A 14,571-nucleotide genomic window follows, 5' to 3' on the forward strand; every position below is an offset into this window, starting at 1 on the left:
TAACAAAAAGGATTGATGAGGGCAGAGCAGTGGCCATGATCTATATGGACTTCAGTAAGTTCCCCCGGGAGACCAGTTAGCAAGGTTAGATCTCATGGAATACAGGAAGAACTAGCCATTTGGATACAAAACTAGCTCAAAGGTGGTGGTGGAGAGTTGTTTTCCAGACTGGAGGCCTGTGACCAGTGTGGTGCCACAAGGATCGGTGCTGGGTCCCCTAATTTAGATAAATGATAGGGATATGAGCATAAGAGGTATAGTTAATAAGTTTGCAGATGACACCAAAATTGGAGGTGTAGTGGACAACGAAGAAGGTTACTTCAGATTACAATGAGATCTTGATCAGTTGGACTGAGAAGTGGCAGATGGAGTTTAATTTAGATAAATGCGAGGTGCTGCATTTTGGGAAAGCAAATCTTAGCAGGACTTATACATTCAATGGTAAGGTCCTAGGGAGTGTTGCTGAACAAAGAGACCTTGGAGTGCAGATTCATAGCTCCTTGAAAGTGGAGTTGCAGGTAGATAGGATAGTGAAGAAAGCATTTGATATGTTTTCCTTTATTGGTCTGAGTATGGAGTACAGGGGTCGGGAGGTCATGTTGCGGCTATACAGGACATTGGTTCGGCCGCTGTTGGAATATTGCGTTCAATTCTCATCTCTTTCCTGTTGGAAAGATGTTGTGGGTTCAGAAAAGATTTACAAGGATCTTACCAGGTTTGAGGAATAAAGCTATAGGGAGAGATTGAATAGGCTGGGGCTGTTTTCCTTGGAGCATCGGAGGCTGAGGGATGACCTTATAGAGGTTTATAAAATCATAAGGGGCATGGATAGGATAAATAGACAAAGTCTTTTCCCTGGGGTGGGGGAGTCCAGAACTAGAGAGCATAGGTTTAGGGTGAGAGGGGAAAGATATAAAAGAGACCTAAGGGGCAACTTTTTCACGCAGAGGATGGTATATGTATGGAATAAGCTGCCAGAGGAAGTGGTGGAGGATGGTACAATTGCCACATTTAAAAGGCATCTGGATGGGTACATGAATAGGAAGGGTTTGGAGGGATATGGGCCGGGTGCTGGCAGGTGGGACTAAATTGGTTTGGGATATCTGATCGACATGGACAGGTTGGACTGAAGGGTCTATTTCTGTGCTGTGCATTTTTATGACTCTATGGCTAATGTTTGTGAACAAAAACCAGTGATTCAATTTTATATAGGTTCAGATTGAAAAAATTGCATGACTTAATGAATGATAAATGAAAGACTTGTTTGTGGAAACTGGCACATTGATAAATGCTGTCAACAGAGTTTCATCCTGTGTGGTGGCACAGTGATTAGCACTGCTGCCTCACAGCGTCAGAGACCCGGGTTCAATTCCCGTCTTGGGCAACTGTGTGTGTGGAGTTTGCATGTTCTCTGTGTGGGTTTCCTCAGGGTGCTCTGGTTCCCTCCCACAGTCCAAAGATGTGTAGGTTAGGTGAATTGTGCTAAATTGCCCGTAGTGTTAGGTGTAGGGGAATGGGTCTGGGTGGGTTGTTCTTTGGAGGGTCGGTGTGGACTCGTTGGGCCCAAGGGCCTGTTTCCACACTGTATGTAATCTAATTTAGTCACTTGAAGAGCTCCAAGATCCTTCCACCTGTTTGACAGCCCTTTCTGTATTGTGAAGAAGCTGAGGACCATGCTACTGGGCAGTGGTTTAAGTGAAATGAGTGGCAAGTGAAACAAGGGCAAATGAACAATGTGTAGATGGAATAAAAACAGAAAATGTTGGAGAAACTCAGGCCTGGCAGCATTTGTGGAGAAAGAAACAGTTAATTTTTCAAGACTAATATGCCTTTTTTTTAATGTAAATGAAACCTAACGGATCAGAGAATCAATTTGTATTTTCTTTAGGGGGATCACATTAGCCAGTACAATGCATGCAGCCTAGCAGGAGACAGGAAGAAACAAGAGACCAAAATGTTTGCAAAGAATTGGAGCAATGTTTCTGTTTGTGCCTGTACAGCAGAGTAGATTGGTTTATAAAGGTATACAAAGGTACAGTGCAAGTACTTCATACAATGTGAATTATTTCAGTGTCTCCTGAGGTTCTAAAAGACAGTATTGTATATACAAATTTCCTTGCCTTATTTCTCAGGAAGCCAAACAAATAGACAATAATTTGAACTTTGCACCTTCAATTAAGAAGAGAAATGTGGATATATATAAACTTGTACACCACAGAAAACAGCATTCAGCCTATTGTACCTGTGAGACTCTCTAAAAGAGCAAGCAATTATACACAGTCCACCTTTGCATTTTTATTCCTTTCTTAAGTAAAAATCCAATCCCCTTTAGGATGTTTCTATTAGACAATAAATTTCACATGATAACAATTAATTTGAGTCAAAGAGATGTACAGCACGGAAACAGACTTTCCAGTCCAACTCATCCATGCCGACCAGAAAGCCTAACCTAATCTAGTCCCATTTGCCAGTACTTGGCCCAAATCCTTCTAAACCCTTCCTATTCATATACCCATCCATTTGCCTTTTAAATGCTGTAATTGTACCAGCCACCACCACTTCCTCTGTCAGCTCATTCCATAGATGCACCACTCTCTGTGTGAAAAAGTTGCCCCTTAGGTCCCTTTTATATCTTTCCCCTCTCACCCTGAATCTATGCCCTCTAGTTCTGGACTCCCGCACCCCAGCGAAAAGACCTTGTCAATTTGCCCTATCCTTGCCCGTCATGATCTTATAAACTTTTATAAGGTCACCCCTCAGCCTCCCATGCTCCAGGGAAAACAGCCCCAGCTTGTTCTCCTTCACAATTCACAGACCCAGAAAATAGCACCATAATTTTGCTCGAGAAAACAGTGCTCCAGCTAACTTAGTACTTATGGTTTATATTTTTTAAAAATTTAATCAAAAAACAAATCTCAATAAAACATATAATCAAGAAAGAACCCACTGTACTCACTACTGTAGACTTAACAGCAAGGTTGCACTTAGAAATTGAGTAAAGAAAATTCTCCTCCTCTCCTCTTCTTTTTTTGCTTTCAATCTGCGTTCTCTGATTATTGGCCCTCCAGGCAATAAATATAGTATTTTCCTGATCTCCATGTATAAAAGTCCTGTGTAATTTTGAACACAATTATTCCCGTTTGACCTCCCAACAACACCCAGCTTCTATAATTTCTCCATAAAACTGTTTCCTCACGCCTGGCACCTAAGTTGTAAACCTGACCTGCATTCTCTTGTAGATCTAGGCATCCTTGTTACAGTGTGTTTTCCAGAATATATAACACACTATTGTCGCATTACCTGTGCTTTGTGATTTAGCATAATCAGGAATTTGTACTCTGTGCCTCTGTTTTGCCAGACATTTTATGCATTTTTGAACAGTTTTGTCAACTTGTCCTGTCACTTCAATTCAACCATACACTCTGTATACTTCCACTTCAAAGTTGAACTCTTTGGTTGATATTGACTTTCATCATTTTACCTTAAAAACCGTGTAACTGCACACTGTTTTAAGTTTCCTGTGCTATGCTTGGCCCATTTCACCAGCCTAAGATCTTCTTAAGTCTTTCACTGCCTTTCTCATTATTCATTACGTTTTTCAGCCTTGTGTCATCTATAGACTTTGAAATTAGACCCTATAAATCACGATCCTGATCATTACATTATATAATTGCATTGCTTTTGCTGTCCTCATCTTAACACTTTAAAGCCCATTAATTACTTGTTAGAAGCACAGTCCCATTGTAAAATAAGGAAAAGCAACAGCCAGTTTGCACACAAGAATATTTCGGACAGAAATGAAATAAAAGAGCAGATGTTTGGTTTAGTGATATTGGTTTAGAGGTAAATATCAGTGAAGTCACAATGAGAACTCCTCTAATTTTCTTCATATTGTTGTAAAGGACCTGTTACACACATCTCAGAGAGAGTCTTGGTTTAATGTCTCATTTGAAAGATTGCAGCCCCCTATGGTTATAAGCATTCCTGCAGTCTTGCACTGGAGTGTCAGCCGTGATGTAGCAGTCACATCTCTGATTTTGAAACCATAACCTGTTGACTTTGGATGCTACACATCAATTTGAATCTGGTATCAAGTTCAGCTCTATTAGATGGTATATAGATTAGGCAGTGAAGTCCCTGAGAAATTTGATTGGATGTCTTCTCTCTACTTGCAAGACAAGTAACATTCATTGCACATCAAATAAGTCTTGCAAATTTGATTACTTCTTTCTCTGAATCTTACCCCCCAATTCCTTTACAGCCATCTCAAAATCCATGGTGGATTCAGTAGCTCTCTCTCTGCCCAAACTTTATCATTACTACAAAGGACACTTACAACTAACATTACTTGGAGGCCTTAAATTTGTAGGGTTGTGGAGAATTGATTTATTTCAAATTTTGTTGAAATATCTAGAGTTATTGATTTAAAAAAATATGATTGAAATATGATTCACTGGGCATTCAAGGCTTTTTTAAAAAAAAGGCTTCTTATAAAAATATGACTTGTTGGTAACTGCTTGCTATGCTGTAAACCCTGCTGGGACTGTTTATGAACATTGACTGACTTAGAAAGGTTCTTGTTTTATCTGTTTTAGTTGAATAGAAGCTTGCCAAGAACAAGCTGCCCTGCTGACCTCTCTCTCATTTCTGAAGGTATAATCCTCTGAGTTCAGGGTGAAGAGTGACTGAAGGATCATCTTGAGATCAGTTAGCTCAATTGGGTAGACAACTGATGAAGAATGATACCTAAACCATGGTTTCAATTCCTGTACTGGCTAAGGTTGCTATGAAGGTTCTTTCTTTTCAACCTCACCTGAGGTGTGGTCACCCTCAGGGTTAAACCACTACTGATTGTCTCTCTAACAAGTGAATGTAGTTATTTTACATTTCCTGAGCAAGTTGTCTCTGCAAGCCTTTAGAGACAACTGTGCTTGATTGGTAACTTGACTCCTCCAACCAGAAAATCAAAGTTCCAGAAATTCTACAGAATCTTATAGGCTTCAAGAATAACCATTGCCCAAAGTGTTTTTTTTCCTCCAGTGTCCCAATCTCTGCAGAGAAATGTTGTCTTCTTTTGAAGAGCATCTGCATGTTTGCGTGTGTTTTGGGGATATGTAGAGCAGATAAATATTTATGCCTCTATATTGCTATCTATTTATGTTAATGATTTATTGTATCTTTATTGAATAAATTATGTTTTTATAATAAACTAATCACAATATTTATTAATGATGTGGTGGTGTTGGTATTGGGCTGGGGTGGACAAAGTTAAAAATCACACAACACCAGGCTATAGTCCAACAGGCTTATTTGGAAGTATTAGCTTTCAGATCACTGCTCCTTCAAATGGTGGCTGTGGAGCAGCATCATAAGACATAGAATTTACAGCAAAAGATCACAGTGTCGTGTATGCAACTGATACGATATATTGAACAAACCTAGACTGCTGTTAAGTCTTTCTTCTTTTATAATGGATTGCAGGTTTCAATTCATTAATATGTAAATCCCAGAACTTCTTTCAAATCACATTCTCAGATAACTTAAGGTTTTATGAGAAAGGTGACATCTTAGCTCATTAATGGTGTGAGGTTAGAGTCTGTCTGTATCCCAATCTTGAGTCAGACTGGTTCTATTTCCAAAGTATGAATTTATAAAATATTACATGGATTGACTGCCTGCAAATTGTGTGCTATTTGAATAAAACATAATGTATCTGCAATTACAATTCTGCAAATGCAAATTCATCCCTTAGACATATATGTGTGTATGCATGCATGTGAGGGGGAAAGAGAGAATGTGAGTGTAATTTGAAAGAATTTCTGAGATTTACACATTAATGAACTGAAAATTGCAACCCATTCTAAAAAAGAATCGAAGACTTAACAGCAATCTAAGTTTGTTCAATATATCGTATCAGTTGCATGCATGACACTAATCTTTTGATATAAATTCTGTGTCTTATGATCCTGCTCCTCAGCTGCCTGATGAAGGAGCAGTGATGTGAAAACTAGTACTTCCAAATAAGCCTGTTGGACTATAGCCTGGTGTTATGTAATTTTTAACAGTATTTATTAAGAACCTTGGTTGATAGATGTTGTTGTTTAATATCTTGTATAGATAAATGATTAGTTGAGACATCTTAGTAACTGGAAAAAGTATTCCAGTTTTTTGGAATTAGTCCAGTTTTATGGGGCAACGGGGCACTGTTCCATCCTCAATTGTAACAAGGTCCATTTATTTGAGTCTTTTTTTTTCCAAAATGGATTGATAATTTACAACAGTTATTTTATTCTTTTTATTATATCTGATCTTTTATCCATGCAAGCATAATTTGGAATGAGGTTCCATCTACTCAATCCCTATTGCACACTGCTTTTGTTAGATGAATATATTAAGGGACATTGGCTAAAGGCAGGTATATGGAGTTATGCCACAGATCAGCCACGATCTCACTGAATGGCAAAACAGGCTCGAGGGGCTGAGTGGTCTACTTCTACTCTTATGTTTCTTACATTTCGTATGGCTTTCTGAGAACCTCCTCATTACTTGCGAAACAAAAGATAAGTACGTGACTGTGTAAATGTGTGTGTATGGGAAGAGATTTTAGGATCATTATAAGATCTGAGATTTGAAGCTGTTTAAAATGCTGAATGCTTCTCATAGAAACTAAAGATCAACAGGGTATTTAAAGGTGAGTGTGAAGCAGTCTTTCACATAACTAAGATTAAATTGACAGCAATAATCCACTGCATACAAGACTGAATGGAAAGAATACGTTTCAATCCTATAATTACTCCTTAATTTGATTTTAAAGCTAACTAACAAAATTAAAAACCTACAGTCTTGAATAGGCCAGGAATTGAACAGGAAAGACATGCCTGTGGTTCCCAGTCTGTCAAATTAACTAGCTTCATTTTGGCTTACCAGTAAGATAGTATAATTGTTTTCAGAGCCCACAGCTCTGAAGGGGGAAATAGGCCATTATTCTTCCATCTCTTCACTATCCACTGGTCATTGCTGAACAGCGGGTGTTCAATGATGACTTTCCATGAAAAAGAAATCTAGTAATATTGCAGCCTTGGCTTTCATTGAAGATTAGTTTTTTTGACAAACTGTTGAAGAGTAGCTGGTATCCATGGAGACAAACACAAACATGGGTCTGCACTGTCAGAGGTGGAGGCACAAATCCATCTTTATTTAGAAATACCATTTGCAAAATAACTTCCCATTTGATTTGTAATTAATGGTAGATTGTTTGATTTTAATAAACTTTCTAAGCAGCCCTGCACGATGCTAATTTGTCTGATATTTTCCCAGAGAGCCATTCTTGTGGCATTTGCTACTTCTGCCAATATGTGGTACCAGTTTGAGGTAGTTCATTGCCACCAATTAGATTAGATTACTAAGAATTCTCCTTTATCTCTGATTTGTCTAGGTCCTATCCAGTGATTAGTGGTAGAGGATACACAACCATAGAGTATCTACAGAGGAGGCACTGTTAATCAAATAGAGAGAAGATTTATTTCATGATAGCAAAAAGTGCAACTACATCTGGTCAAGAACAACTACCAGGACCTCTGGGAGCTGCATCTGCTCCCTCAGAAAATTAACGTAGAACTCTCTGTCTTCAACCACAGACTGTTTGTGACATCAGTGGAATGGGTGGCGATAATGTGAATTTAACATTAACCTATACAGCATTCTGCCATCCCAAATAACTTTCCCCATAGTTAACAAATTATAAAATCATGTATATAACTATGCACATAACTTCCTCCTCCATGGTGTGGTTAGAATAATGACAAGTATGATGATAATATAGGGGGAAAATTATAGAATCAGATTCTTGACAGCAAGAGTAAGTTTCCAAGTTTCCCATGAAGATCTAAATGGCAACTTCAGACTCTCATTTTTAATTCCATGTTTTTGCATCATATTAAACCCACAACTTGTCCTACTTATATCCAACTTCCAATTCTCTGTTCCATTCCATGGCCACCATCTTCCTCAACTCTTCATTCACTCAAACCTATTAATCATTATTAATCATTATTAAACCTATTGTCATATCAACTCAGACATCACTTTAGGCTTTCAGCAATTTGATTTGGGGCTGAAAAATATCTACAACTTGTGTGCTACTACTAGATTGCTTTGTGAGCAAGGACAGCCACACATCTCATGCATCTATACAGTGCGCTTTTGTTCTGACATTTAGATAAGAGCCAGTTCTTAGCCTGCTTTCTCAATGATCACTCACTTTAGTGTTTACTTTAGCCTCAGCTTCACGTTGTTTTCATAACACGCACTCATTCTGCCAATCTTGGTGTTTTAGCTTGATCTTTAGGTAGAGGGAGAGGCAAGCAGCTTGTCATGATGGGAAGCACTGAACAGTCAATTTATTAATCAGACAAGGGCTGATGAAGGGCTTATGCCCGAAACATTGGTTCTCCTGCTCTTCAGATGGTGCCTGACTGCTGTGCAAGTAGAAAGCACAGAATCGTGAAGTGTTATTAGTTTGAGAGGATGAGGTGGGTTTGATCCCTTGAATGGACATGCTGCGTGAAATATAGAAAGTTGTCTTTGGGTTTTGTGATATATATGTGCAATGACATTTAGTCTAAGCTGGCTCTGAATTTGTGATAGCACAGAGAAGATAGTTGTTGCCTTGTGAAGCATAGAAAATCATTGATCTTCTTGCTAGGTATCTCTTTAGATGTGGGACATAGCCCTGAACTCATGTTGCAATTTCAGTTCAGGCTGACTGATCTATTGACATGGCTTTCTTTGGAGCTCTACAGGAAATAGTACTGCCATCCATTCCAACACGCTGTCCACCAACACCTCCAGATCCCTGTCCTGGAAATGGAGAGAGAAGTAGCCTTTCCTCTGGGACACTTCCAGGATCAAACATTGCAGATTTGAGGGGTTGTTCCTGGCTTTCATGTCTGAAGTAGTGTGTAGCTGGGTTTTAAATATACATCTGAGGTATATAAACGTGATTCCCCAAGAAATGTGTCCAATGGTTTGGTTGCATTTTTAAGGTGAAAAGTAGATCATAATAGAAAATTCACCCGGGCCATGACAGACCAGACAGCATGAAAAGCCCTTGCTGCCACATTCTTATTGCAAATGGGAAAATTCAGACCTATATTACATTTACCAATACCCCATCTCTTTCCAAGTACTTAGCTTCCCAAATACAGGCAGTATGCATGAGATTTTTCTCAGATTCTCTTCAGCCTTGGAAGAATGGTAGGCTCTTGCTTAAGGACTGTTGAACCCTGATTCTGGTTTGTTGATTATTTCACTGATGGAGGGTATGTCATCTCTTGAATAACTTTGGAAAAGGTTTCTTTTTTTGTTGATTTTTTTAATGCATTACCTTTTCTGGAAGAAGTTCCTGAAGAAGCGCTCATGCCAGAAACGTCGATTGTCCTGTCCTTGGATGCTGCCTGACCTGCTGCGCTTTTCCAGCAACACATTTTCAGCTCTGATCTCCAGCATCTGCAGTCCTCACTTTCTCCTTTTCTGGAAGACCCTTAATCTCCTGAATTTCCTTCCTGAAAGACCGGAGTTCTGTTCAAAGAAGTATTCTTTCGTATACTATCTTGGACTTCTGGATCGGATAATGCATTTCTAATTGGGAGTGGTAAATTTTTTTTCAGTATCCTGGATGCTTGGACCAGATAGTCGTTTCTTTTGATTGTGTCCTAGACCTGTGGAAGTTAATCTGGCTCCCATGGAATATAGGCTATATATCTGTCTTGAGTTGTTTATTAGGTTAGATACATTTAATTGCTGTTGCTGTTGTTTGATGAGTAAACCTTTTCAGACTCTTGGTTGTGTTACAAGATGATTGCTGCTGAATGAGCACTATATCTGTCACTGGCACTGACCATTCTGCTATCTGAAGATGACCAGTTAAAAGTACTTGAATAGGCCCAAGTAGGTTGTGCTGGTCATTCTTGTTTTTAATATTGCCACTTCTCTAAAATTTGGCAATCCTGTATAAATTGCAGATTTCACAATGAGATAATGTGATCTGCAAACTCTATTGAGACTGCTGACTAGGCTCTGACCATACTTTTGGCAATGACCAAGTGGCCCAGTGTATCCTTTCCAAGGCACCATCCCAAAATGAAGCTGCACACTTGTGAAATGTTTCTGATGCTCAAACTTTATATTCTCAGCTGAATTACTGTACTAGTGAAAAGAATACCAAGAAATGCAGATGCAAGAAGTCAGAAACAAAAATAAAAATTGCTGGAATAATTCAAAAGGTCTAGCAGTATTTGTGGAGAGAAAGCAGAGTTAAGCAGAGTTGAAGAAGGATCACTGGACCCAAACCGTTAACTCTGATTTCTCTGCATAGGTGCTGCCTTTCCCCAGCAATTTTTGATTTTGTTTGTCAGTGGACTTGCAGTCTGGAATTCTTTGACATAAGATTGATGAATGGTAGCACAATGTTAGTTACTCATCTATTCTTGTTGATTTTGATTGACCTCTTTTGGCTTACTGGCCACTGTTCCTTCTTAGCCATATGAAACTTTTATTCTATGCCAGAGTGGATAACCTCAACAGATTCTCTCTTTTCGGGTTCTGTCATGAGTCTAGAAAGTCCAATGAAATCTAATGATTTCCCTTCGACTGGATGGTTGACAATGGTTTGTTTCTGGACCAGTTGCTCTCTACAAGGTAGTTGAACTCCTACTCTCCTAAGGAAGTAGATGGTGTGAAATGCATGAAGGGGCAAAAGCGAAATTGTTTTACTGAAAACAATGTGCAGATCTTCGATTCCTTTATGTATGTTGTACTGTGGTGTAGCTTATAGCATTCCCATGTTTCTGCCAGTTATTCCATTTTGGCTATGTAGTTTAATCTTTATAAACTGTAGCTCTTGTTTCTTCAGTTGGAGTAACTGATCTGATAGGAAATGACCTCGGCATTAATATCAAACTTGGATTTAACATGATATCTATTAATATAAACATGTTCTGTTCTGAACTCAGCATTTCTGTATTGAATTATTTAATGAAGCTTTAAATTGTACTGCTCTCTGGTAATTTAGATTACTTACAGTGTGGAAACAGGCCCTTCGGCCCAACAAATCCACACCGACCCGCCGAAGTGCAACCCACCCAGACCCATTCCCCAACATTTATCCCTTTACCTAACACTATGGGCAATTTAGCATGGCCAATTCACCTAAGCTGTACATTTTTTGGACTGTGGGAGGAAACCCACGCAGACACGGGGAGAATGTGCAAACTCCCCTGATGTGGGAATTGAACCCAGGTCTCTGGTGCTGTGAGGCAGCAGTGCTAACCACTGTGCCACCCACTTTTGAATCTATTTTTTTGTAATGCTTTATCTCTGTACTGCTTATTGGATTTTACCACCTTTTTCAAGGTCTTCCCATGTTTTTTAAACATTAAGATCGTTGTTACCTGCTTCTTCCAGAGTTTTACCACCTTTTGGAACAATAATAGTGTTTTCCTCCTTTTTCCCGGGTAAAGTGGATCTTGTCTCTTTAAACACTGGTCTACACAAATTTTAAATAGATCCCTGGCTGTATCCTTCTCTGCTGAAATCAGAGCCCCATTCTTTTTATTTTTTATTTCTCATGGTTTTGCTTATACTGAACATAGATTTCCTAGAATTATTTAAGCTGAGAATGATAACATTTAGAGGCCTTCCTGGTTCTCTAGCTCCATTTTAAATTTGTTTTTTTGGCCCTTTCATTTTTTCTTGTAACTATACCTCCATGAAACCTAATGTCAGTGGCATTGTAAGAAATGTGAACTCTTTTACATTTCCTTGCCTTCCTTGGTCAATGCACCAATTTTCATAAGGAATCTCTAACTTTATCTCCTGGAGCCTATAGTTGCTCCTCACAGAGCTTTCTTCACTAAAGCCTCTGTATTTTCTAAATGTGGCTGGCATTTTCTCTCTTATTAGCCCACACTCCTAATCCTGTACTTCCTATCATCTTCTGAATGAAGTTTTGCCTTTGGAGTGCTAAGCCTGCGTTCTTGCAGCTTCCATCGCTGCTGCTATCTCTTCTATCAGTAAATGTATTTCATCTGCTGACTTGCTGTCTTCTTAATGTGCTAATGCTCTTAAAATGATAAACTCACTTGCTTGAAATTTGTCTTCCCATCTCTGCACTGTTGCAGCCATATGGTATATTCCCAGATTTCCACTGCTGGTATCTTGTAGTATTTGCTGCTGTTATAATATGTGGCACTGAGTAAGGGTTGTGTGAGGCATTTTGCTGCTACCAATCCTCCTTTGTCTTTGATTTGTCTTGGGCCTATCTCGTGATTACTGGGAGAGGACACACTACAATAAGCGAAGGTTTATTGCACAATAGCAATAATACAACTACAGTTGGTTAGGCAGTTGGCCTAAGACTTTAGGGAGCTGTTACAGATACATATCTTCCCTCTAAAGGTTGGAGTAGAACACCTTGTCTCACCTGAAGACTGTGTCTAACATTGCTAAAATAGGTGGAGTCAATATTACGTGAGCATTAACTCCTTTAGAACCATTACAATGCAACAAATTGCTATGCCTTTAACTTATTTAGTTCAATATTTCTCATTAATTTAGCTTGTCTTTCAAACAACAGGTGTCGAATTGGTTTGGGAATAAGCGAATCAGATATAAGAAAAACATTGGCAAATTCCAGGAAGAGGCCAATCTTTATGCAGCCAAGACTGCAGCAGATGCCACAACAGTGGTAGCCCACCAAGGGAGTCAGGCAAACTCCCCTTCCACGCCCAATTCAGGTAAGCCTCCCTGAAAATCTTGCATGTATAAATGCAGAGAATCAGAATGCTACTTGTGGAGTCAATAGTTGGGATATTCCAACATTCAGTTACCAGAGCAAGCACCATTTATTTTTCTAAGAATGTCATTCAAACTAAATGTTAGATTTTGAATTATCCCATTTGTTAAAAGACTGTTGCATTGGGGAAAGCATTGCAAACTCTGTATAATTCAAAGTGAGTTCTATTTTTTTCTTGAGATGTGTAATTCATTATCAAATTGAGGCTATTTACATTATTTGGTTAATTTAGAGAGATTGTTGGCTTACGTAAAGTGCACCACATAGCATGTCAATATGTTGGTGTCTTTAGAGTTTGTGGACTGATCTGTTTATCTGGCCTGTGTCGCATTACTTAGAAATGTTCCTCTGAGTACTAGCTGAAATGGTCCGCAGTTGTGTATTTGCCCCACATTAAAGTTCTGTCCAATCCAGAACTCCTGTGTTTGTACCCAGGTACTTTTTAAAAAAAAAATTCTGATATTAAACACACAAGAATATTTCATTGAGTGATATTGTGAAGATACTTAAGCTACATATGTCGCGTGAAGTAAACTGTTGTATGTACTTTTGTGACCATTGGCCAAGTAATATTATGAGTTTAATTTCTGGATTATGAAGTGAGTTTATTTATTATCTACTGCTTGGTGACTGCATCTAATATAATGTACCAAAAAGCTTAGTCAATAATAAAAATTGAGTCACCATCATGTTCACATAAAGTGATGTATATATTCTGTGTTAGTACATTTTATTGATTTTATATTGTGATTTATCTGATGAAACTCATATTTAGGGGCTGTCTGGAAGTCTTTCCTACTGAAATAATTGGTAACAGGAACTTGGATGGGTTCAGCTGTGGAAGTGATTATTGAATCTATCTCCTGTTGTGGTATTAGTGGATATCACTACCTTGGAATTTGTTCAGTCCACTCTTCAATTTTCTATTGATTTTTTTTATTTGGGCAGAAAATGAAGCACAAACTATAGTTCCCTACTCAGTGAATTAAATGATCTGAGCTAACAAGTATGAAAAATTGTCATTATTTGAGAAATGTAGAAGAGAAGTGAAATACAACAAGTGTAATAACCTCCTTCACCATGAAAGGTAAAGATAAAGTCACCATAGTCCCAGAGGGGTGTACTCTTATTAGAGATAAAAGAGTGATGAAATCTGAGGGTCACCACACCTCAAGCAAAGGAAGAGATTAAGAAGAAGAATCCTTTATGGTAACCTCAACCAGTATGGGAATTGAACCCACACTGTTGGTATAACTTCGCAACACAAGTCAGCCAACCAATGTCTCTTTTGTACATGGGCCATAGATATCATCTGTCCTGACATTTGTCAGGCAACTCCAACATGATACCCTCCAGTGCTTCATGAGCAGGTCATATTAACAGAGTTATACAGCCAAATAAAATCAATGCCACTGACTGCAGTTCAGATCTGTTGACACTTGTTGAAGTTTCCTGTTCTTTCTTGTTGTTCAATGCTTTTCTGCTGACTGGGATACAACATTGCAGGATTTCTTTTCTTAAGCTTCGTCATTTAGTTTGAAAAACCATTAATTTAATAGGCTTTGTTCTTGTTTTGTTCTGTTCCTTTATTGATTATTGGGGAGCATTTGCTAATTTGCAAATCCTTATGTACCTTGCTGCATGCCTTCACTGCCTAGGCTTTTCAAGTAGTTTAATTTTGAAACCATGATTCATTCATAGGTGCTGCAGAACAGTCT

General features: G+C 38.6%; 1 protein-coding gene across 3 annotated transcripts in view; it reads left to right on the forward strand.

Annotated features, from left to right (window-relative positions):
- pbx4 (pre-B-cell leukemia transcription factor 4) overlaps positions 1-14,571 on the forward strand; it is a 586,925-nt gene that overhangs the window by 514,492 nt on the left and 57,862 nt on the right. For all 3 annotated transcript variants that reach the window (XM_072564028.1, XM_072564029.1, XM_072564030.1), the window contains exon 6: positions 12,635-12,794. In XM_072564028.1, coding sequence (XP_072420129.1) covers positions 12,635-12,794 — 160 coding nt within the window. The remainder of the gene's footprint in view (positions 1-12,634; positions 12,795-14,571) is intronic.

This window comes from Chiloscyllium punctatum, chromosome 46 (assembly GCF_047496795.1).
Source record: "Chiloscyllium punctatum isolate Juve2018m chromosome 46, sChiPun1.3, whole genome shotgun sequence".
NCBI classification, from domain to species: Eukaryota; Metazoa; Chordata; class Chondrichthyes; order Orectolobiformes; family Hemiscylliidae; genus Chiloscyllium; species Chiloscyllium punctatum.